Consider the following 26088-nt stretch of genomic DNA (forward strand, 5'->3'; position numbering starts at 1 on the left):
TCCCAGTTTGGTTAAGCTGTGGTTTGCAAATGGGCGCTAAAAATAGAAACTTAATATAAACTGGAAGAGATGTCAAGTTTGGACTTTCAATATTGTAATATTCAGTGAGGTCTACGTCTAGGGACACCCCACCCCCCACCATCAGTAAATGTAGACTGTAACAGTAATTTCCGTTTTTCCGGTATTTGGCAACCATACTCTGGTCTCTCTTCAGATCGTATTCAGCAAGCATTCCGACAAGGGATCAGCAAGTTTTGGCCAAGCTGTAAAGCACTCCGGACGTGATGCGAGAGTGGACAGTGGAGAGTGCAAAGACTGACTCAGGACTGCGTATTATGGAGGGTATTTCTCCATTTCTCCTCACATGGTGGGTTCAAAATAACGGCCCAGACAATTTTATGGTGCACTAAAGCAGGTTGCTGTGGGTTAAACCACAGAGCCTAGGGCTTGCCAATCAGAAGGTCGGTGGTTCGAATCCCCGCGACGGGGTGAGCTCCCGTTGCTCAGTCCCAGCTCCTGCCAACCTAGCAGTTCGAAAGCACGTCAAAGTGCAAGTAGATAAATAGGTACCGCTCTGGCGGGAAGGTAAACGGCATTTCTGTGCACTGCTCTGGTTCGCCAGAAGCGGCTTAGTCATGCTGGCCACATGACCCGGAAGCTGTATGCAAGCTCCCTCGGCCAATAAAGCGAGATGAGTGCCACAATCCCAGAGTTGGCCACGACTGGACCTAATGGTCCCTTTACTTTTAAAGCAGGTTTCAGCTGATTTTTCTTCAGAGGCTCTTAGACATGTACTGACTTCTGCAATGCACAAGAACACTGGACAATGGATCTGAGCTATTTACCTGTCAAACGGTCCTGATTTCGCCCGCCCCCCGAGGTTCCTTGAATTCCTGAGTCATTTGGCAGAGCGAGATCTTGGCACACAGAACCTACCGATGCTACGACAAATGCATTCGCCCATAAGGAGTCACATGGCTTTATAATAAACCGCTATTTATTTATTTATTTCAAGAATTTAGCAGATTTTTAAATTTCCCAGAGTTATTTTCAGCATGTTTCAATAGAGTTGGGGGGGGGGAGGAGGGGGGGGAGGAGAGAAACCAGAAAGAGAAGTTCCATTGTCTATTGCATGTGGATTCCACAATGTTACAAGACACTTTTAATATCGACATTCATTCACAGACATTTAAGGCAACTGGTTAAAGAGATAAAATCGACGATTTCCCCGCCCCCCTTCCTTTCATAAAAAAGTGAACATCGAATGAAAATGGCCTGCGTTATGTACAAACAGATCACGTAAAACTTGTCAGAAGGTCACGTCGTGCTAGAAAGGGCGGGACGAAGGACAAGCGATGGTTGGAAGATCACGGAGCTTCATGGGGGCGAGAATAACCACCCGCGGTTGACTTCTCCTTCGTTCCAACCATTCTCCGTCATCCCTGCCCTTGCTACAACCTGAATACTTTTCCCTGCAGACTCTACTCGAGGGTCAGGAGGCCAGAAGCACAGTGGAAAAATACTGCTCAGAGAACACGCTTTGGCAGTAACAACCGCTTTTCATTATTCTGCATTCAAATACAAAAATTAAAGAACACTTTGATTGAAGGTAAGCTTTAAATGGACTAGTCAGAATCCATACTTAAAAAAAAAAAATCAAAATGAAAAAGAAAACAACCCCTAGGTTTTCTCTTATGTTGCCAGGTTTCCTGGCGGACAAAACATATGGTACTCAGTTAAATAACCTCTGGTGGGCAAGCAAGGGGTGGAAAGGTGGGCGGTAATTTTGGGACAAGTGGAATTGTAAGAGGCTCTGCGAACAACGTGCAAAATTGTACTATGGAGTGACAATTCTGTTTTCTGCTGTGCCTGTGATAACCTATTTCATGCCCATGGAGGCTGGCTTTTCTTATGTATAAATGTGTTAAAAGCTGCTTCTTCGATGTTTTTAGTGTAAATAGTGTAAATCCTATTTTTGGCTCCTACTGGCCATTACCCAGGTAAAGGCAGGTAGAGACAAGCTGTTTCTGCACCTGACAGTTTACTGGGCTAAGCACCAAAGAGGGTTTTTCTCCCCTCCTTTTTTCCTTTTGGACAATTCCTGTCCAGTATGGCTAATCTGAGCAACTATAGATTTCAAGTTGGTGCAAAGGGAAAAAAAGTGGCCTCAGATATTGATCGGGAAGGAAAAGAGTAGAGAGGCAAATAATCAAAATGGGATTGTGCTGCTGGGTTTGTCGTCTTTGGAGCTTCAAGTGGTGTGTGTGTGGGTGTGTGAGAGAGAGACAGATGAGAGTATGAAAGATAGAATCCTATGCCATTAAAAAAAATATCTCTCTGTGGATAAGACTGACATGCTTTACATGAACAAATTAGGGGCAGGGGCGATAGAAAATGCAAAAAGCATAAAAGCCCAAGCTATGGAGAACACTTTGAGAGTCTTAACACAAATACTCCAATTTCAAACAACTGGGTAACTCCAACATGTACGTGATATAGGTAACCTCAGTTCTGTTAGTCTGAGTTTTTCTGCAAAGGGATGATAATCTGAAATCTCATCTAGCAAGTGGGGAAAATAAAATGAAATGAAATAGAGGAAGGTCGTGGTAAGCATAGAATTGTCATTTCTGTAATTCTCAAAGCAGGGAAAGTGAGTTTTAAAAAAATCCCACAATGAAGCACATGAGAACACAACCCCAGTTTGAAAGAGTTTTGCAGGACACGTTTGATTTAAGCTAGCCTATATAGCTCAGTCACTAGAGCATGAGACTCATAATCTCAGGGTTGTGGGCCTCGGATTGGGCAAAGGATTCCTACATTGCAGGTGGTTGGACTAGACAATCCTCATGGTCCCTTCCAACTCTACAATTCTATGATTCTATGATATATAATACTGTTTGATACACAAAGCTAGCACTTCATTTGTTGCCCATGTTTTGCAGCTTACAGAAAAAGGTTTTCAGTAGCACAGGCACAGTGGCGAAGAACAGTATAACAGCCAGGGTTCAGCTCTGTTTGGTGAACCTTCAGTTGCAGCAGTTAAGGAAAACAAAATATACAGAGCACAAAAAAGGGGGGAACTGTCTCCTACACACTGACACCCCATTGTGACAGGAATGGGAGTTGTGCTCTTGTGTGATCTCCTGCACTCCTTTCACTTGGGGGGGCTTCGGCCCACGCTTCTTAACAGCTCAATTTGCATCTTTCGGTAAGGAAGGAATTCAAGCTTAATAAATAAACCCCCATTTGTCGCCGATGCTTATCGGTAGCTCACCGCTAACAGCATCTGAAACACCTGGCAGTTGTGCGTTAGCAAAGACAGTACAAGACCCTCTCTCTTTCCCCACCTCTTGAAGGTGCTGAAGAACTCCTTGCCACTGTGTGTTTATCCCATTCCGTTTTGTCGTATGCAGTCAAAAAATGCAGAGATACCCTAAGCTATGTGCAAAACATGACTCAAATTAGTAAGACAGTTGCGTCACCAACCTATATATAACCCAGATGACTTTCTCCTTGTATAGATTCCTGAACCTTTTCAAACGTGACACAAGCGCAGCAAATGCAACCCCAATGTCACCATCTTGTAGGCAGGACCTCTTTCAATTTTTGCCTTCGTCTCCATATATTACAGTGCTCTATAAAAAGATTTCCAACTTTCTCTCTTCTTCTTAAAGCATTTAAACAATACAAGACTAAAAGATGCCTGGAAATACGCCTTAATACAAAAATGTCTCTTTTTTTAAAATCTGAAAACAACATTCAAAAAGGCACTTCATCGTGGAAGAAAGACAAGTTCAGAGTCAGGTCAACTGCTCTTATAAGCAGGGCGGGGTGGGAAAAATGGTCTGCATAGCAGGAGGGCTTGGGTGGGGGGAAAGGGTTCAGTCGACTTGCTGAAACATCAAGCTTTCAATATATATATATTTTTGGCATGTTTTTAAGAAAAAAAGTGGATCCTGTAAATTGTGTCCGTTTATGAAATTCATTAAAACAGTCCCCATTCAAAATGGCTTCTTTTTAATTTTCTTCCTCTCCAAGTAGTCTCGTCGCTTTGACGGCATCAATATTCCCATGATTTAAGTCGCATCGATTCATGATTGTCCTTCATGCACAGCAAGTTAAGAAGGAGATCGAGAGCATCATGACTCTTGACAACTCGAGCTGCCTCTCTGAGGTGCTGCGCTGGGATTGGCTGTCCTGGAGCGGCTACGGTCAAGCAGAGGCGTGGCCCTGCAGGGCTACCTGTTGCAGAGTTTATGGAGCATAGTGTAGACTTCCTCCTCTTTGCTTAGTCCTTCGAAGAAAGGAATGAGGTCTAACAATTCCGTGTCTGTCATGTCATCAAACCACGACTGCACAGGCACCTGAAACAAACAAACAAACAAACAAACAAACAAACAAACAAACAGTGTCACATTAAACACATTAGTTGAAAACAAATCAGCTACCCTCATCCCCAAAGGAAGTGTCTTGAATGAAACTTTAATTCAAGGTATTTTATATATGGCATAAAGGTAAAGGTACCCCTGACCGTTAGGTCCAGATGTGGATGACTCTAGGGTTGCGCGCTCATCTCACTCTGTAGGCCGAGGGAGCTGGCATTTGTCCACAGACAGCTTCTGGGTCATGTGGCCAACATGACTAAGCCACTTCTGGTGAACCAGAGCAGCGCACGGAAACGGCGTTTACCTTCACGCTGCAGCGCTACCTATTTATCTACTTGCACTTTGATGTGCTTTCGAACTGCTAGGTTGGCAGGAGCAGAGACCGAGCAACGGGGGCTCACCCTGTTGCGGGGATTTGAACCGCCGACCTTCTGATTGGCAAGCCCTAGGCTCTGTGGTTTAGACCACAGCGCCACCTGCGTCCCATATATGGCATAATGGTTAGAATAATTGTGCAGAGAATAAACTGGGTACAAAATCCATCATAAACCAAAACACTACTTTAAGATGCCTGCTGGAATAATAAAAGTCTTTGTCATGTGCCTGAAACTCATCAAAATCTGTGTGCCAGTCTGTTTAATCTGAGTTGGAGGGGGTTCCACAGGCTTCTGGCCCGCAACACTGAACACATGTCCACTAGTAGTCATGAACTGTGCGTCTGAGCCACGGGGTAGCTGGGTGGGGGGACAGAGTCATCACTGGGACAGAGTCATCACCGGGGAGTCATCACAGACTCCCCAGACTCTATGGGATCAGGCCGGGATATATAATTCAGTGGGTAAAGAACTCTTACTGGCTACAGCAGCATGCCATGTCAGCGACTGGTAGGACGCTGATGGTTGTGCACCAGGGTAAGGGGAGATGGAGTCTGACTCGGGCAGGGGGAGCAGTGGTTTGTGGGAACCTGTACCAGCCAGGAAGGAAGAATCATAGGCAGAGGAAGCTGCAGATCTGGAGGAAGAGGAGGAAGAGGCAGGCCAGGCTGGTGAAGGGCCAGGTGCTTCCCCACCCTCCTCTGTACCACTCTCTCCCAGAAGCAGTAGAGAACTGAAGTGGGAAGAGCAGCAGCAGCTTCCGTTCCGGCATAGTCTCTGGCTACGTCAGGGGGAGGTACATAAACGGATGGAGGGGGAGTGGTCCCCAGTTGCTGCAACTGCTCCATAGAGCGCGGAGCTGGGAACAACTGCCTGGGGGCTAGACAGGTGCGCGCAGGTCTCCAGAGCTGAAGAGTTAAGTCTCTGCTGTGTGCACTCCTCTGGCTGCGAAGCACCCTTGGCAAATGCTAAGCCAAACTGGAGCACTGGATGAGTGCGCTGGCTCCCAGGGAAGAGATTGCAGTCGCTTTGCTGCTCCACAGGCATTATGGGACCATGTGGTGTAGCAGCAATGCTGAGGTTTGCCAGCAGGTCATGGTTAAGGAGAAGAGACCCGAAGAACCACGATCCCAGGTTCGGACAACCCACTAAGCCACGTAGTAGTAAGCATCAGTATTGCCCCACATCCATGGAGGAGCAAAGCGGCTGTGAGCTTTTCGCTGGCTTGTTTGTGCTGTCGCAGTAAGCTATACTCTGAGTTCACGCTAACATGCAAACTCGGCCATTGTAAAATCGCATACCGATACAAACTCGATTATCTCTGGTGCTTCTGCAGGTGGCTCTGTACTGCTAATTCTCTCCGACATATACAGATAACTGTAAGGTTGTGAAAAGCTGTTGTCCTCCCTCTCCCTCTCTGTCACTTTCAGAGTTCATTCACAGCTCCACAAAAACAAACATTTGGTATCATTCAGATTCTGCCCCCCCCCCCGGTTGAACATTTGGTACCTTATGTAAGATAACGTCTAGCTGCTCTAAAATTAAACAACCAATGAAGAATTTGAAAAGACCAGCTTTCAAATGGTCTCGAAGATCTGAACAGTTGGAAGAGTAAAAAACCTGTAATATCGTTAAGAACTGTATGCATGTTCCTTCGACTCTCAAGCTTCCCCCAATTTTAAGGGGGTGAGTAAACAGGAGCCCCTAAAATCCAGGTGCCTAGTTGCCATCAGGCTAAAAAACAAACAAACAAAAAAGGGCTCGGCAGCTCTGAAATAGGCTGCTGAAAAGAGCCACAGCTTCTTCTCTTGCCGCCTCTCCCTATTCCCATTCCCTTCCAGGATTCCTTAAACTATGGCAGAGCTTTGGCGCAACTTAATTATAGTGCAAGGTAGCAGAAAATAATAAAATAATGTGGCCATGATCCTCTGCATAAGCAAGGCAGGGAGGACAGGGAGAGGAGAATACCCAACGAGAGAAGAATCCTCTCTCCTTACTGGCACACTGCGGAGTAATAATCCTTGTATCCTTGATTTAAATTCACCACGAACTCATGCAGATGGTGGTTTGGATATCTGAGATTAATGAGGAGGTGGCTGCTCTCCTCGCAAGCCCTCTGGGGTGGGTGTAGCCAAAAGCGGGTGCGGCCACCCCAAATATGCAGGCCTCTCAAATCTGTGTGGATCAACTGGTGTCTGTTGAGGGGGTTGTCACCACTTTTCCACTCAAAAGAAAATGGGGAGAGTGTTGCTGTGCTCAGGCCCTGTTTTGGGGTTTCCTGCACAGCATCTGGTTGGCTAAGCTGAGAAGAGGATGCTGGACTAGGTATTCCTTTGACCTGTCACAGCGGGCCCTTAAGCATCCCCACTGGGCACTGGGTTTTGTTCTTCCCAGCACTATTAAATTATAAAATGTCATTTTGTTTTCACTACCAAAATCAACTGGCCTAAAATGCTCCCAGTGCTTTATATATACAGGGTGCCCTCTCTCTCTCTCTCTCTCTCTCTCTCTCTCTCTCTCTCTCTGTGTGTGTGTGTGTGTGTACGTACACCCCCCTCCCAGGTTGTCTGCTCTGAAGATCCAGGAAAAAGAAAAAACCCCTACTTTCCTGGTCAACACCTTGGCATCTTTCAAGCAAGCCCAGAAACAGAATGCAATGAGTTTCTGACACAAACAAAAGAGTTGCCCATCTCTTGCCTCTTAACACCTAAGCCAGGGGTCAGCAAACTTTTTCAACAGGGGGTTGGTCCATTGTCTCTCAGACCTTGTGGGGGGCCGGAGCATTTTTTTGGGGGGGGGGATGAACGAATTCCTATGCCCCACAAATAACCCAGAAATGCATTTTAAATAAAAGGACACATTCTACTCATGTAAAAACATGCTGATTCCTGCACCATCTGCGGGCCGGATTGAGAAGGCGATTGTGCCAGATCCGCCCCCCAGGCCTTAGTTTGCCTACCCATGACTTAAGCATTTTGTAGCATTTGCTCCTCAGGCATTGATGCTGTTGCCGTGCTCCATTTTATAGTAGCGAGAGCAAGCACTTGTGGATCTTAGCAAGCAGCAAATGCCTGAATAAACAAACCCAGAGACAAAAGAATTGACTCCCGTCTATTGCAAAGTGCTAGTACTTACTGCATTTTCAGGGTGGAAGATGTAAGACGCAGGGGAGTTGTCCACTATAATAACTTTGCTCAGCTCCCGCCCAAGCCGGCTTAGATCCTTCACGTAATTCCCTCTGTGGAAAACGCAGGATTCTCTGAAGAGCCGAGCTCTGAAGACGCCCCAGCGATCCAGCAAGTCGGCCACGGGGTCTGCATACTTTGATTAAAGGAAGGAAGCGGGAGAAGAGGAGGACACACGGTGAAGACATATGTAACCCTGTGGAAACCAAGCAACTCTTTTCGACGTAGATGTTGAATGAGACAGAAGGAAGAAGAGGAGACATGGCTTTGATAAGACTCTTGTCAGATGCCTGCGACATGAAGGTGCAACAGGAATGGGGAGCACTCCTGACCCCCCCCTTTCCGTGAAGAGGGTTTGTGGTGCTCTGCACATGAGCCAAATAGCTTCCTCCAGAGTAAACCTTCACAAAAGGTGCTGTGGATATCCTTTAATACAGTGACCCTCCCTCAACAGAAGGGCGAGTGACTGCCCCAATCTTTCAAAACACACACACACACACACACACACCTTTGTTCTATGTGTTAACAATCATTTAATATACTTTTAATGTCTCAACACAGTCAGGGCAGTCAAAGGCAAGGTGCACACAGCATCTGCGACAGGCAAGTTATTTAAAAATTTACTTCTGAGAGATAGTATACGGTAGGCCCATTTAAAAACATCCCCAAGGGCCACGTTAGATTACGAAAGAGGCTCTGAGGCGAAAGAAAACACTCCCGACTCCATCCTTAAGGCTAAAGTTCACCAAATGGCTTTGTGTAAGGATTCCCATAGGGGAATACAGAGGGAATTAAGCCGCACAAATTGAAAGTGTGCCGAGGATCTTTCAGGAGAACCGTGACGAAGGAGGACAGAGGAGCTGCCTGCATGCTTTTCTCCAGTGAAACGGCAGGGTGGAATAGCCAAGAGCTGCCAAGGCATTCCAGCTTCACTTCCAGTTCAAGGTGCTCCCATTAAGTGTTCAGAGCAATAAGCAACTCAGGCCCCAAATACCTGAAAGTCACCCCCCTGGCCCTTCGCTGCAGCCTCCTTGGATATTAAGATTGGCTGAGGGGGCCCTATTGGTTGTTCCACTGCCCTCAGAAGCTCAGGAGCGGGGCCCGATCCAGGAAGAGGCCATTCTCTGCTGCAACCCCTAAGCACTCCTTCCCTGCAGAGATGTGTAAGGTATCTTCAATACACAGCTTTGGGCAATCGCTGAAGACACACCTCTGTATCTTGGCTTCTGATACCTGAGAGGCATATTTTTAGGACCCACCTGATTCCTGGGATTGTAAATTGTTTCAAACCACTTTTAACATTATACCTGAAGGAGCCCAGTATACCTGAAGGAGAGCGTCTCCACCCCCATCATTCTGCCCGGACGCTGAGGTCCAGCGCCGAGAGCCTTCTGGCGGTTCCCTCACTGCAAGAAGCAAAGCTACAGGGAACCAGGCAGAGGGCCTTCTCGGTGGTGGTGCCCGCCCTGTGGAATGCCTTCCCATCAGATGTCACAAGAGATAAACTACCTGACATTTAGAAGACATCTGAAGGCAGCCCTGTTCAGGGAAGTTTTTAATGTGTGACATTTTAATGTATTTTTAATCTTTGTTGGAAGCCGCCCAGAGTGGCTGGGGAAACCCAGCCAAATGGGCGGGGTACAAATAAATTATTATAATTTATTAATTGTCATATCCTGCCCTGGGACCTTTGGTAAACGATGATGATAAAGGTGATGTTCTCTCGAGTCCAGGTTGCTTCTGGTTAAAAGGGACTCAGGGAGAATATATCTGTCTTTTGCGAGCCCCTGCTGGTTCATGGAGGAGAGGGCTATCCAGAAGTGCCCATCCTGTGGCCTTATGTTCAGAAGAGACCATATTGACCCAGATAGTCCAACTCAGAGGGAAAGCAGCTCATCTCTTTTATGTAACTGCACATTAAATTTGCAGTAGCCCAGCAGGATTCAACAGCTGCACTGATCAGTTTCTAAAACAGCCGCGAAGCATGAAGGTGTGGTGGGGAGCTGCTATTTTCAAGGAAAGCAAGGCTAACACCCCCCCCCCCCGATCTTGTGGAACAACTTTCACTGGTTCTTGGGATCCTGGCCACCGACTCTCTCTTCTCAGCTAAAATGCTGCCCAACAAGTCTAGCAAATTATTCGACAAACAAAGCCACAGGGTTAAGTACAGCCACGATATCCGTTCTAAGCTACTTCGTACCAAGTCTGGTTCCAAAGACAAAGGCGAGAGAAGCCAACTTGGCCTGGGGATCCTGGTGTGGCTTCTCCAAGGCACCATATGCAGAAGTTGGTGGCATGAGCAGGAAATGGACCCTCAAAAAGTTCACAGGAAGAGGTGGGGGAAAGTCATTGCACAGATATCAAATATACTTTGCGCTACCGGTGCATGAAGGAGTAGTGCCTTATTGTGGTCTTCCTTAAAATGTACCTTATCACATGGGGATACAGACTAGGGCCGAGGCAGGCCAAAATTAAAACAACACACTGCAAACCCTACACTCAACTTTTATATCATCTCTCAACCAAACCTACTACCTTGCAGGGTTGTTGTGAGGATAAAATATGGAGGTGGAAAAGGGGAAACCATTTATACTATTTTGAGCTCTTTGGAGGAAAGGTGGGATATAAATGTAATTTTTTTTAAAAAAAGAAAACTCCTATTTTGCTTCATCAGGTGGAATTTCAGGAGCAGAAACCTGTTTTCATTGCTGAACTGAAGAACAACAGCCTGAGCTACAAGAGGCTCTGGTGATTTTGAGTGGAAAGTATGAATTTGTTCCTATTTTGGTCCAGCACAAGAGACAACCCAGAAACTTCTGAAAGTATATTGGTGAAGTCTGTTTGAACATTACTAGGAGTGAGGCAGACGGTCAAAGCTGCCCAAGTGATGAAGGAAGGAAGGAGTCCATGTGCTGCTGTCCTGGGTTCAAGGTTCTTGGGGTGAGAGCAGAGGCTCTCTTGTAGCAATGACAGTTCATAGCTAATCTGAATTGTATGTTGGATTTGCACCACTGGACTCAGATAGATGAGGCACCAAGAGGAGAGAAAGCTTGGGGCTTTCCAAACAATTCATAATCACTGTAGGGAGACTATATGTTAGTGATTATAGTATGCTATAACAGACTATAAATACTATAAATAATACTTCATCAGTGCAAAGTCTACAAATTACTGAAAAGCAACAATCTAATTTGAGGCTAAGAGTTGTGCAGAATGCTGATTTCTTGGTCAACAGAAATCCTAACACCAGGCCCACAAAATTCACGCTCCGTAGAACTGGAAGTTCACATCCAAACAATATATTTAGAGCACTCTTATACCATTTTAACTGTCATGGCTTCCTCCAAAGAATATTGGGAACTACAGTTTGCTAAGAGCGCTGGGAATTGTAGTTCTGGGAAGGTTCTCCTACTAACTTTAAGCACCTTTAATAAGCTGCAGGTGCCAAGGTTCTTTGAGGGAAGTGTTAGAGCGGCATAAGAGTGCTTTAAATGTGGTGTGGATGTGATCCAAGTCTCGGCTATCATCTCCTCCTAAGCTACAGAAACCGCCTCTATCTTCTGAACACGAAGAATTAATAGGCCAGCTCGAGGATGCTGTGGCGACTTCACCCCCAAGCACTCACTGCAATGTATGCAAAAGTCTACTGGAGGGTAGGGTATGGGGAGGAGTTAAGCCAATCTCGATTTCTCACACCCCAAATGCTGGAGTGCACACCCCCCCAGCCATATTTCTATGCATATGCTAAAAACGAATGGCAGGTATATCAACCCTGGCTATATTGACTTGAATAAAAGATTCATTTCATGGCAAGTTTAACTGAAGCGCTTGAAGGCTGTAGCCGAGAAAAGTGATTGCTAAAAGACGACAAGGGGAAGAATTGAGCTTGAGCTTTCTCCTGGCAAGTGCCCAACAAAATGAGCTTGCCTGAAGCCAGGAGCAAAAAAGGCTGCTTTGCAGGAGCAGTACATGTGCCCCCCAAGTCCTTGTTGCAAACAAGACGCTCTTCTCCAATGACCAGAGAAGCACACTGCCAATGCGTGGAAAACCTCTTCCAATTATCTGCTAACCGAGGCAACGTAGTTGGCCCCCGCCTCCCAGTTTATCCAATACGGTGGGAGTTTGCAAAAGTTTGACTTTGTTTTCTACAGGAACGTGCTGCTATCGCCACTACAGACATCACTGGCAAACATCACGGCTGCTAGAGACGGCTAAATCTACTGCAGAGCTTGTGCTCTACGCACTAGCATTTCTACAACTACTCCAAAGTGCACACAAAATATTGAATTATCCCTGGCTCCCCCTGCCACAAACCCGCCAATGCAAATATCACCATCAAGCTCTGCAAGCACTTATACGTTATAAATGCTGCTTTGGTAAGGTGTGCTCTGTAGTCTTCAATCAGCTGGAGCCCCGACTATTCGTTGCCTGTACGGGCACTGCATTGGAGCCCGGTACACTTTATTTGTGTGCAGCTTTAGGAATGCTACGTTATGTAATAAGCTATTTATTCCCATTCTCCTCCCCACCCCTCCCCACCCTCCATAACCATGGCAACTATATATATATAAAAAAGGCCTTTCATATTGCCATCATGAGCAATACATGGAGGCTACATTATGAGACAAGCCCATATGTGATATTGTTACCATGGGAACACTTACCCACACACTAGCAGACAAAAGTACACGCTGCCAAATAAAGGAAGGAGGGGAGAAAGGGGGGAAGATTAAGACAATTATTTTCTCTTCAATGGGAAAGAAAGCCCAATATATTTATTTTTTTAAAGTCCTCGAAGGGGACTTCAGGCATCGCGAAGGATAAAGAGAGAGAGGGGTCTGCCTACGTTGGCAACACCCTTGACCCAGCTGAGCTGCTCTGGGTTCGGGTTTAGAGAGACGCTTGTTCGGTGACTCTTCTGAAGCACTTCGCCCTGTAATTCTGAGGGGCGGCTCTCAAGAGAAGCGGCTCTTATATATTAAGTGGCAAAGGTTTTCCAGCCGTTCTGAAAGTTTGCTCCAGCCAGTTTCTGAGGTACCTGGAAGGAGGTAAAATATACCAAGGCACACAGAGAGGCACTGACACACGACCTACCTTTGCTAGACTGGCTGTGAATAGCACACATTCAAAGAGTTCTCCCATCCTCTGGAGGAACTCGTCCACGTGTGGTCGCTTTAATACATAAACCTGGAAGGACGCAGGGAGGAGGGGAGGGTGGGAAAAGAAGAGAGGTTGAGACTCTGGGACAAGCGGAAACACACTGCGGAGATTAAATCGGCAGAGAAGAGGTGTTGATGGGCCCTATTATTACTTGCTGCACAAAAGGCGACAGGCAAAGCAAGCTTGCAAGGTGGGTAACTGGAGTAGAAAATTGACAGTGGCATGGAAAGCAAGGCAGCTGCGGTTGTTCTTTATTTTTCTCCATTTGCAAACAATCAGTTTTTAACGGAACCAAATAAAAGAGCTGTCTTTCTAAGCCAAGGAAACTGCAGTACATCTGGGACATTTAGTGCTTTCAAGGAACATCTGCTTGAAATGGTGTTACATCTGCACACTGAAAAATGAGCATCACAACAATACAGCACATGTTCTCTCCCCCCCCTCCATGTTTAATGCAACGTTGGATCCTTGATGGTGAAGCAGATAAACATAGCAAAGTTGCCCTTGGTACCCAATATATCTGGTTGCTGGTCTTCTTGCTGTTAAAGAGTTGGGAGAAGACGCGTGGACTGGAACCTCTCAGCACCGCCTTCACTGTGTTGCGGCTACCTCCCAGTGCAAGTAATCAAGGATAGGCCATTTAGAATGCACACAGCCTATCCTGGATTACTTGAACCAGGTCACAGCCTCTTCTGGAAAGATCATTCAAGGAGGACTGCCCTTCAGGGAATGAAAGTCATCACATACTAAAGTCATGCACACAGCTTTCAAATGACATGTTCCTCGTTCTTCTTATTTCCCGCTCGCTATTTTTACGGTTAAAAAAACCAAAAACCAGAATCCTTAGCTCAAAAAAAGACTACTACTGTTCAAAACAAAGCCCTAGATCACTGGGTCTTAATGCAGAGCTATGCTGCTACATTTTGTTTGAGCTCCCCACCCCGATCATCCTGGACAGAGGATGGAGAATGACTTCTGTGTTCGAGAAAATGCAGCTCTCTCCAATCATTATTTAGTGGTACAACGGTTTATATTGTGAAATGCAATTTAACTCATCACAAACACCCTTCAAATCAGAACTTCATAACTGGGGGGGACGGGGACGGACCTTTTCAAACAGCAGCGATTCTCTGCGCAAAGAAAGGAGGCCTTGGATGTTTCTTAAGACACATTTTAATGCACTCCTCAGTCCTTCTCCATGCTAATGTAGGTAAGCCTGCTGGGCAGGGACACAGCACTCTGAAGGCAGAAAGCTGTGCCAAGTGGTCATGGGACTGGAATAGAAATTTACTGAGCGACTGCAGAAGATGCTTTGTTATTCAGATGGGCAAATACTGTAGGCAGCACCTGCAAAACTGCTGAAGGATCACCCTGTCTGTAGTGGAGGACAATATGGGATCATGATCATCTTGTTCTCTTTTTTTGGGGGGGGGGGGAGGAGAGAAAATTGTCCCACTTGTAAAAAAAAAAAAAAAGCCTCTTGCTCTATGCTGGCAATTTACAATTCTACCCCATAAGTTTTACACTTCTTATCTTTGGAAAGCGTTACCTTGGCACGTGAGGCTGATTAGGCCGAGAGAACTTATAAATAAAGATTGGAATTTGTGGGTGGCAAGTGACCCAGGTCCTATTACAACAACAAATATATATTAGTTTTAAATCTGTTTGACTGTCATAGCTTGCCCCATACTATCATGGGAATGAAGGATCAGATGGTTAAGAGAACTTCAGGTCTCCTCATAGAGCCGCCATTCCCAGGGCCCCTTTGGATAAAAGAATGAATGTTCCACCCCTTTTAAGTCTGTAGCGAGAGAACTGGTTCCCTGCACTCCTTTGGGAGAAAGGGCAAATTTCATAAAATAATACAACTGACTAAATGAATGGTGTGGATACATATTGGAAAAACATTTTTATCCTGCTGAACAACAAGATGTGTTTATAAAATATAACAGTTTCCAATAGAAGCAATTTAAACAAGAATGTAACAAGAATGTAACAAGCAAGCCATCTTAGTTGAAGTTTTCCTCCTGGCTTTTCTCTGGGCAACACTTTCATAATAAAAAATTGTTCACGCCACACTGAATTTTGTTATCGACAAGAAATATATTGCGACGACAAAAGAAAAAGAAACAACTTCCAGCAGTGCTTGATTTGTAACATAGAACATAACTACTTTAGAATATGATCATGGGACATCCAGAAAGAAGAAAACAGTGCAGCTACATAAGAACACGAATCATTTCCAAATAATTAGAAACAAGCCTCTTATATATGTACCTTAAGTATGTATACAAACTCAATGAGAGGGGCTAGCTTGCTTTTGCTGAGTAATCTCATTTATATTAGGTCTAATTGGAGACAAACACAGTCTTATATCCTCATCAACACAAAGAAGCCTTTCTATTTTCTGATATTTCATATTTTTCAGAGTTGAAAATCCCTGTTCCATATCTATCCACATTCTGCAAATATATATATTTATGCTATACTACACTGAAATGTTTGTTTATTTGATTGTCCTTGAATCTTCTCACCCTTGCCATCCTCTCCTCTCACACTCTTTGAGAACCATGGCCATACCTTAACCCATTCTATTTAGGTGGATACATTAGAGAAACCAGTTTTATCAACTAGATGGGACAAAGGCAGAAGTTCTCTAGTCAAGTGAATAAGTTATGTGGACAAGTCTGTGTTCAAAGTTCTTAACGAGATCATGCAGCAACAATGTGCTCTGAGTGCGCACAAACAATTTGTTACTGATTAGGCAATCTTTTCTTGCCTACCCTTTCACCTTGTATATACACACACAAGATCCCCTTTCCTCTGCAATTCTAGTGATAACTTACATATTCTAGTTAACAGTTCAGCCATTTCAAATCCGATTGCAAAGACTTTCAAGTGAATGCCATCTGGCCCCAGTGACATGCTATTTTTAATGTGTCAATTAGTTCTCAAACTCCATCCTTTCATAATCTGACACCTTTCTTTAGATGCCCAACTGGTGGGAAAGAACTCCAGGGTGAATACATATCCATTCTTTTCTTTCAATTTGACAATGTTTTTCTTTACATAGGCATTCAATTATTGGCTTTTTAATGGAACAGGAAGGGAAAATCACAACATGTAGCCACACACACATGTGAACACTTTATAAACTTACTTGATAATGGGTACAGTTTCTATACACACTTTTACAATGTCCTCAATAATATGTATCGATGAGCATATTCTGGTGTCTTGTTAACACTGATACATAATAAAGAAACTCCATTTCCAGCTATCAAGCTGCCTCTCTTCTTTTACTCTATATGTTACTCAAGCGTTATCATTTGGGCCATTTCTTAAACAGGGGTCATCCAACCATCTAGCGTTGGAGCATTTATTTTTCTCCAGTTATAGTTGCAGTTAAAAGATGTTCCATCATTTCCTGGTCTTTCGAGACAACGAGATCTTTTATATGATTTTCTATCCTGACAGGACAGCTACAGTGCTACCTTGGTTTAAGAACAGCTTAGTTTATGAACAACTTGGATTAAGAATGCTGCAAACCCGGAAGTAGGTGTTTTGGTTTGTGAACTTTGCCTTGGAAGCAGAACATGTTTTGCTTCCTGTTGAGTGTGTTCCATTTGTAAATTGAGTCCTCCGCTGCTATGGGAAAGCACACCTTGGTTTAAGAACACTTTGGTTTAAGAACGGACTTCCGGAACGGATTAAGTTTGTAAACCAAGGCACACTGTATTTCCTTCCCCTTCCTGAGGGTAGGTTTACTCTGTGGGATCACTATGTGTCTCCTGATGATGGGAAAGGACTTCTGAGATTCTCAAAAGTAACATAAAGAGGGAAAGACAATGTCCCAGCAATAGCTACCCACCCAGACATGAAAAGCTGCATGGGAATACCAGCACACCCAAAACCAGCGAAATGGTGAATAGAAAACAGCGACGCTCACCTGATGTATAGTTCCATCAATTTCAACGGGAACAATGAAATCTGCATTGCTAATTGGCTAGGGGGGTAAAAGTGAAAATAAAATCAGTTTGAGAAAACATGAACAGTCTGTACTATTGTAAGCTCCCCGCACATGCTCCAGGGAAACATACTGGGAGTGACAGCACAGCTCCCGTCGAAGCCTGCAAAACCTTGACGACAACCAGCACAGAAAACTCCTTCGGAACAACTGCCAAAGAGCTGGAAAATTATCCTGTTCACATATTTACACACAAACCCAAATCTATTGCACAAACACATTTGCGCTTTCAGCTTTTGCAATATGGAAACAATGGGTGTCGGAGGATGCTTTCATTCATGTGTTCACACAGGCGGGGGAGGGGGGCGCTTGCTTGGCTTCCACAAACAGAGCCAGCAGGTAGAGCAGGTGGCAGATCTTCCTCTCAAGCATGCCTGCCTTTGAGATAAGGGTTTCAGCCTGCTGCGTGAAGGGGCAGGGTGGGAAACCTTCCCTTCGCCTGAGCAAAACTGAGAATGGCCCCCTGCAGCAAGTATGGAAGAAGGCATCATTTTCTCTTCCACTTTGTATTCATGACATGCGGCGCCGTCCCCCTTCCGCTGCAGTTCGCCTTCACCAAAAACTAAGTTACTTGTCTGCTGCGTTGAAACTATGTAACTTGTTGCATAAATTATGATTCTTTATGCTGTTCTACCCCATTCATTTCAACGCAAAGGAAACAGAATGCAAACAGGGTGGTAGAACGTAATCATTTGTGGACTGAAAGTAAGAACAATGAACACTGATCTTATTCACTGGATTGATTTCCATTCAGGACATAGCACGAAAAAAAGTAAAAATGGTCATTTTTCACTCCTGCTTCCATTTTGCTGGATTTCTCTGACATCCGTACTCACAGATCAGTTAGTGGGGAAAGTAGCAGCCTTGGTTAATGTTGGTTAACAATGCAGAGGAGATGAGGGGACCTTGGCGATGCACTCTCTTTCCAAAAGGGGGAAAGAAGCAGGAAGTGCAGTCCTAACAACTAACACCACCAGGAGGAAGAGAGGACTGCACCAGCTTTTCCTGCGCCATGTGTTAAGAAAACAAGTTGGCTTTCCCTTTACCAAGGACTCAGAACATGTTGCAAACATTTTGAAAGAAGGTGTGTCCATGTTTAATGGGCAAAGGCTATGCATTTTCAGGCCTGGTCTACACATAGCAACAAAATTAGGTTTACTGCTCCATTTCAGATTGCATTTGGGAGAATCTCATTTTTGAATGCTTTCCTACATTTTTTTAAAAAAAGATCACTGCAAATAAGACCCTAGCAGATGTGGGAGAAATTTATTCCACCATGTACCCTGCTGTGGGGAGTGTTTTGTTTTTTTAAAACATAGAGGATCGTTCAGAAGTGCTATTCCCCCACCCAAATTCTGAGGTGGCAGCCTTTTTAAATGACTGTCAAAAATGTTATACCAAGATGGCTTGCTCTCCCAAAAGCATGTCACATGACCTCTTGCTGGACGGCAACCATGCCGTTTATTGTAACACTGGTGACAAACTGTTGTTTACCTCATCTTCAAAGTATTAAAGCAAGGTACAAAAGAGACAGGCTGAATTTAGAGGATGTGAGATAATCTCACTAGCTCCTGGAAACAATGATTGGCTGCCAAGCCAAGGCAAAATTTATGGAGGCTGTTTTACTGAGCATACGTTTTTGTGGGCAACAGGCAACTTCAACATATGCATGAGGTGAAACGAACTAAGAAAGTGGTCACTTTGCACTTACACACACACACACACACACACACACACACAGGCTGAGTCTAGGAGATGATGACAGAGTTAAGATGGGGACTGAGGATACATAACCTATCTGCTGAAGTACATGTACAAAGTAAAACAGTTAGCATCATGAGTACTTAAACACAGTGCCTGTTCAAAATGGGAGGCTTAAACGAAAATCGAAATACTAGAACACACACCTATATCCATTTTCGAGACCCCCAGGGATTTGTTAATAGTTAAAGCCTCCATTATGAAGCTTCTCATTCCACTATCCTGCACAGCAGCCCTTTATCAGGAAGAATATATAGGAAACGAAGTCTTGGTGCCATCATAAAATGCCAGGTATGGATGGCCACTAGGTAGAGACAAAACATGGATCAGGGCAAGCCTCGTTCCTATGCCAGCACTCTTGGAAACGCCTGCAGAGCTAGCTGAGGAACATTTAATTCTTCTCTGCCTTACAAAGGAATGCAGCATTTCTTTATAGAAGTTTTCCTTTGCTGGAAAGCCTACAGGCTTCACATGCGCATTCTCACTGGATTCTCATCACTTGGAGCTCATTGTGTGAGGTGGCTTCACTGAAAGGCACCAATTTTTGCAGCTACATGGAAGCGCTCTCTCTGCCATGGTAATTCATACACCTAAATCATCACTTAATGCTGTGCTATGACAACATTACTCTGAGGCACAGTTGTTGCTGGACACAAGACATGTGCCCCCTTTTCCAAAACAGATGCATCCAGCATTGGATCCCAACGCTTAATATTTCAACTATTGTGTGTGGGGGGAGAGGTAGGAGTAGGTTCCATTGTAGGACGTGTGTGTTTATTCAGACAGTTATGGCCTATACATGCACCTACCAGCCTATCACAAAGGATACTATATAGCATACATACCTTAAATGAACTGTGCACCAGTGTTTCATCTAGATCAATGACCACACATTTCTTTCCATAATCAGATATTGTCATTTCTGGCAGGAGGTATTTAGCTGGTGGCTGAATGGAAGACACAGGAAGACCAAGCATCGTGAGAAACATATCCTCAGAGAAGTTGTTACAGTAATAATTAGCACTGATGAGTAACACGGACATGTTGGGGGCAGTCGGTGGGAAACACAAGTGAGGAGAGCGGTGTTGTGTTCAGGTTCTGCTTCTGGGTTTCCCATAGGCCTCTGGCTAGCCAATGTGAGAACAGGGTGCTGGGCTAATTGGGCCTTTGGCCTAATTCAACAGGGCTCTTGTTATGTATTTAGGTGTTTGGGAAGTGCAGCAGATGGAAAGCACTGATTTGTGTAGTTAGTGTGTGGGTTTCAGTGTTGCTACGAAAAATCCTGTTCATAAACAATGAGAATGAAGAGAATCTCAATTCTGAAGGAGGATGAAATCTTCAGGAATAATCCTCGTAGAACGCCACCCATCACAATCTCTTCCACAGCAACCAGTTGCTAAAGTTCATAACGGACTAACAAGAATGCAACGAGAGAAACGATTCTTCATGAAACCTGGCGTAATCCCACTTTTAATCTTTTTTCTTAAGAAACCCAAAGCTGAGCTCCACAGTAAATCTCCCTATCGCTCAAGTGATTCTACTACTCTGTGGTCAGAGTGTGATGGCCCCTCAATTCAACATGGGACAGGAAAAGCACTGCCAAGGTATTGTAGTCTCGCCGACGATCCATTATCCCATTGTTTGGCTTCTCTGTCTCTTTCTCTCTCTCACACAAACACACAGCTGAAACATGGGACCCGGTGTGACAAAACCCTGTATGAACAGTTCTCTGCCAACTTCTCGGGATGTGTGTGTATAAGAGCCAGAGGCATATGATGCTTTAAAGAGGTGATCGGCAGCATGATCCCTCCTCCCTCTCTCTTGGCAATCGTTTTGCTGTTACTGCATCTTTCAACAGGAGCTTTGCCCACTCTTCCCCTCCCATGAAGTGATGATTTTTATGCTGATGAACAAATCCCGCAGAAATCTGGTATGGCCAAATCAGATAGCATTTCCTCAACCAACTGGAACATGACAAACACTCCCCCCCCCAAACGAGCCAAGGCACTGAGTCCCTGCCAACCATAACTAACTCCCCTTATGCACATGGAAAGTACCTGCACGGGTAGCAGATTAAGGCCTCCGATTGATAACAGACTAGAAACAGTCACACAAATGGCTGATTCATAACAGAATCAGATTTCAACCAGTATGTACATAATATTTATCTACACTGTAAGGCCTTCATTGCCTGGTGGCCACCAAGTGTTTGCAAATGTACTTTGGACATGAACAGCCTTTTGTTCTGGCAGTCACTGCAATGTAACACACAACACAATAAAAGCCAGGCCGCTGAATAAGGCTATTGCGGAACTGCATGGGGCGGCTTATCTTTTGACGGGTGTTTATTTTAAGTCTCTGCGTGTAGCCAGATAGCTGAAAATGGAGATCCTTTTATTGTGCTGCAACAACAGGGCTGCTGGTTGTAAACTGATCAGAAATGTGAGGTAGTTGGGATGTGGTAGGAATTTGACACATAGCTGGTCGCTATAGGCAGCTTTGGCTGCATGCTACTGTGGGGTGAGCAATTTTCTATAGCCACCAAGGTCACATTCACACCATGCATTTAAAGCATGCTTATACCACTTAAGGGACACGGGTGGGTTAAGGGACGTGGGTGGCACTGTGGGTTAAACCACAGAGCCTAAGGCTTGCCGATCAGAAGGTCGGCGGTTCGAATCCCTGCGATGGGGTGAGCTCCCGTTGCTCGGTCCCTGCTCCTGCCCACCTAGCAGTTCAAAAGCACATCAAAGTGCAAGTAGATAAATAGGTACCGCTCTGGCGGGAAGGTAAACGGCGTTTCCGTGCGCTGCTCTGGTTTGTCAGAAGTGGCTTAGTCATGCTGGCCACATGACCCGGAAGCTGTACGCTGGCTCCCTCGGCCAATAAAGCGAGATGAGCGCCGCAATCCCAGAGTCGGTCACGACTGGACCTAATGGTCAGGGGTCCCTTTACCTTTATACCACTTTAATAGCCATGACTTCACCTGAGGAATCATGGGAAATGTAGTTTGTTAAGGGTGCTGAGGGATGTCGGGGGACCCCTCTCACAGAGCTACAATTCCCAGCACTCTTAATGAACTACTGTTCCTAGGATTCTTTGGGACAAGTCATGACTGTTAAAGTGATATAAGCAGTACTTTTTGGGGTTAAAAAAAAGAGGTGCCAGTATTGTGATAAAAGTGCTGTGGGTGCCAGCACAATTTGGCAGCCATGGGCAGAAAAAGGTGAAGGTACTTGACACAGGTGACAAAAATTCATTGGGTAGAAGGGTGCTTAAATCTATGGTGCAATCCTAAAGCCCACTGGGAAATGGATTAAAGGAACACCAAGAATGTGGAACAATTCTCTTCTGGTCCAATAAGGCTAAGGTAGTTATGGGCACTTATCACTCTAGAAAAAACACCCATGTCTGATCAAAATAAAAAAAGAAGCTGAAATTTCCTTTACACTTGGCCACGAGGGAGGCCTGTACACAGTGATAGAAATTGGACATCTATTATATTTTGTTACCTTGTGGGCTAATTGATGCTTTTTGTTGTACAATAACCATTTTTTTTTAAAGTGTGTAATGACAAAGGTTTAGTGAATGGTTCAAGACAGATTGAAGACCTTTATATGTTTCGTTTGGTTCCCGTTAATATGATTTGTATTCATCAGCTACTGGCACTTCATCCTCTTAAGATCTTATCAGTTAGTATAAAAGAATGGTCCTACAGCACGCAACAAAAAAACCCACATCAATCTAGACTCAACACAAGAGATAAATGATTAAACCAACCCCAAATTAAGAAAATTCAAAAATAGAAAAGAAAAAGAATAAAAATACATACACTTGGTATGGGAATGACCTGCATCTGGTCACCCTGAAGGGGAAAGGAGAAAAAAAAAAAGGTCACTGTCAGAGTAAGGTATTTCAAAAGAGAAAAACATAAAAATAAGTGGATGTATCAGATTTAGTACTCAAACCATTCCAACAGAAACTCAAAAAGTTGCTTAAGAAACCAGATGAATAAAAAGGATCTAGCACTATGGCAACTAAAATTATCACTTAATAGAACAGAAGCATTTGTAAGAAAGGTGGGTCCCTAGTTGTTAATTCCTATATTCTCAACAGTATTGTTTGAAAGAAATTTGCAAAAAAAAACCTCATAAATAGTGAAAAATGCATAGGGGCTCAGTCAGTACTGCAGTATTTAAATCCCCAAGATGACAAGAAAGTAAAATAGTAACCAAAATTAGTGTTCAGAATAATTACCATATTTTCAAACACAGAGGACAGGCTAGCTTGTAACGTGTGGGTGGGTGCACTTTCATACTTTTAAAAATTCTACCACACAGAATTATTTTAGTGTTGCACTATAAACACAAGCATTCACTGGAAAAACCAACGGATGCTCATGCTTTCTGACATCCATTTGTTCTCATGAGTTGAACAAGAGGCCTTCTGCTTGTCTAGAAGCAGGGCTTGGTGGATTGGGACTATATAAAATGTGCCAAAGTATCGTTTGAATCGGAAACACGGACAAGTCCCCCCCCCCCCTTTAATAGAATTTTTGAAATGAGAGGTGCTGAGAGCCCAGCCTATTTGAGATGACTTGTGAACTTGGAAACTGCTTCTTCTGATTCCTGATGCGCAGTGGCTGGTTCAAGGTTTCAGAAAAGGCACTCTGTATGCACTCTAACTGCCCTGACATCTTATGACGAAGGGCAGAACATAAGTCTAACAAATAAGATAAAATAAACAACACAAACGCTTTCCTAAGCCTTGGGGCTAAGCCTTGTTGAACCACACTTCCTTCACATTGTCATAATGTCTATTTTTAAGAATAACTTTAACCCCCTTCCACTTTTCTTACAGCTTCCAGTTGTGTCAATGCCAATGAGTTATTAATTATTTTCTGAGCAACTGAAGTCACTGTGGTTATGTCAGAATCTTATTCCACCCGCTTCCAATTTCCTTCCTCTTAAATTTGTTCCATATCTTTGTTGCTGCTGCCTTGAAGCAAGGAAGACACAAGGAAAATACATTTTCGATGTTTTGCTGCAAATCCTACACTACCTTCTCAGAGATTAGCAATGCACTAGTTTGACGGCTGAAGACTGTCACCCTGAATCAACAGTCTACATCTGTTGTGTGGTCCTGCCACTCTCCATTTAATATAACAGGTCCACCCAAGCAAACAGGGTGACAAACTGGACCTCCCTGACCTTCTACCTTAAAGGGCTTACAGGCAGAAGAAGAGAGACAAGCGTAGCTGTCATAGCACTGTTCTACATTTCCCCCAGTTTTAGGGTATAGATTTGTAGATCCAGAGGAAGAGAGACAATCTGATGCACTGGAAGTTACTCCAGTGCAATGCTTTGTGTCTATGAGACAAGCTCCTGCACTGATTACTGTAAATTCATATATGGAGAGATTATACTTCACCGGAATAGGCAATCTATGGAAGTTGCTGCTGACAATCGTGTTTCTGAAATAACCATCAATTCTCTCGCTGGCAGGAACCAACACAGATATTCTTCTACAGAGCCTAAGAAGGCAGCCCTATATGTGCTTACTCTCAGAAGTAAGTCCCACTGAGCTCAATGGCACTTGCTCACAAACAAGTGGGTATAGGATTGCAGCTCAAGTGGCATTTTCATGATATTAATTCCCAAAGGAATAATTGTTAAATTCCCGAGTAGTCTAAATAGGCCTTTTCATTTAAGAGGTAGAGTATGTAGGAACCTGCAGCTTACACACCATCTCCTTTGATGATTTTGTCATTAAGCTTCCAACTCAGAATTTAACTATTCTTTTAATTATTACATAAAATTGACTTTATTCTATTTAAACTACTGTTCAGTCTCCTGTTTTACCCACGGTTATCTATTCAGCCAATTGTTATACAATCACTGAACACCTACAATCAGGTTGTATTAGTATTAATTCAAAATTAGGAAATCCACGAGATTTGTTTGAGTTATCTGAACATGGCCATTAAACTGTCTGTTTTAAATTATCAGCGTAGCCAGCAGGCTGCAACTATTTGCAGCAGGCAAGCACAACTTGGGGTCCACAAGCGGCCCAATAAGTCTTCAGTTTATGGAGACCTCTAGTCAATCCCATGACAAGCTACAATAGATGGCTGGTAGGACGCATTTGGCTTGGTGGTCCACAGTTGGGTAGGATTCCAGCATTAGAGCAAGAATCACCCAAGAGGCCTTCCCTGGTACCCACACCTTTACCTACTCAAATTAGGCTTGAAGGAAGCATTCTGTTTCAAAATAATAGAACAAGATATGGCACGTGCTTGCCTGCAGTGTGTGTGGTACTAACAGTTTCATTAGCTTGCAATATGCTCCAAAATTTTGGTGACACCCCCCAATTAGAGGATGGCTTCATACAACAACCGCTCAAGCTAGTTTGCTGTCACACCGAATGCCAGGAAATTTTCATTCTATTCTAGTGTGAAAAAGATATCCTCAAGTGAGTTCTATTTAAAACGTTTGTCAGCCCGAAAGCTTGCTAAGTGTCATCAGTTCAATCTTCTTGAATTTTTACCACAATTTCATGAAGAATATGGGAAAAGGCAAAGTCACATTTTGCTTCTTCTCATAATTACCAGAAAAAAAGACTGTTGGATTAGCTCTGTTCCCTCCCCCCTCCCAAACAGTCAACATGGCCAAATTTTTCTGCTCAGCGTAGCAGAAAAGAGATCAGTTAAAAGGCAGGAGCTGTGATGCAAAACAATCCACAACCACATTCTGCCCTTGCACCCAAGAGCATGCACCTGCATGCGCTTATCGCTTCCATTTCCACAAACGGCTGCCATGGAATTCCTAGGCTCCTCTTTAAACTCCAGACCCGAATTAGTATGTGGAGCTAAGTAACAACTGGGAATAGTTTAGAAGGAAAATGGAGGGGGGAGGGGAGAGAATATTAAGTTAGCACATCCACAGCAGGCTTAGCCCTGTTTGGTAATTTGGTAGTTGCTAGGTTGCCTGTGATGATTTAAAGATGGCACGGCTCCACCACTGAGAGCAACGGACTCAGATAGCAGAGAGCTGCACTAACTAGAAAGCAACTGCAGCGCTCTGTCATCCAGCTGAGTTGCACAACCGCCAAGTGGAAAGAAATATATGGAGGCCTCCTCGAGCTGGGCTTCTGAAGCGTGTTTGCATGTTGTGATTTGAAGGAAAGTCAGATAGAGC

General features: G+C 44.2%; 1 protein-coding gene across 1 annotated transcript in view; it reads right to left on the bottom strand.

The window, feature by feature from the left end:
- Nucleotides 1–979: 979 nt before the first annotated feature.
- CTDSPL (CTD small phosphatase like) overlaps nt 980–26088 on the bottom strand; it is a 69399-nt gene continuing 44290 nt past the window's right edge. Inside the window, exons 3-8 of the mRNA XM_081163897.1 lie at nt 22725–22757; nt 19738–19839; nt 17054–17110; nt 13039–13131; nt 7895–8080; nt 980–4364 (exon numbers count right to left, since the gene is read on the bottom strand). Coding sequence (XP_081020023.1) covers nt 4239–4364; nt 7895–8080; nt 13039–13131; nt 17054–17110; nt 19738–19839; nt 22725–22757 — 597 coding nt within the window. The 3' untranslated portion in view covers nt 980–4238. The remainder of the gene's footprint in view (nt 4365–7894; nt 8081–13038; nt 13132–17053; nt 17111–19737; nt 19840–22724; nt 22758–26088) is intronic.

The sequence above is a fragment of the Podarcis bocagei genome (genome assembly GCF_964188305.1).
Source record: "Podarcis bocagei genome assembly, chromosome: 12".
NCBI classification, from domain to species: Eukaryota; Metazoa; Chordata; class Lepidosauria; order Squamata; family Lacertidae; genus Podarcis; species Podarcis bocagei.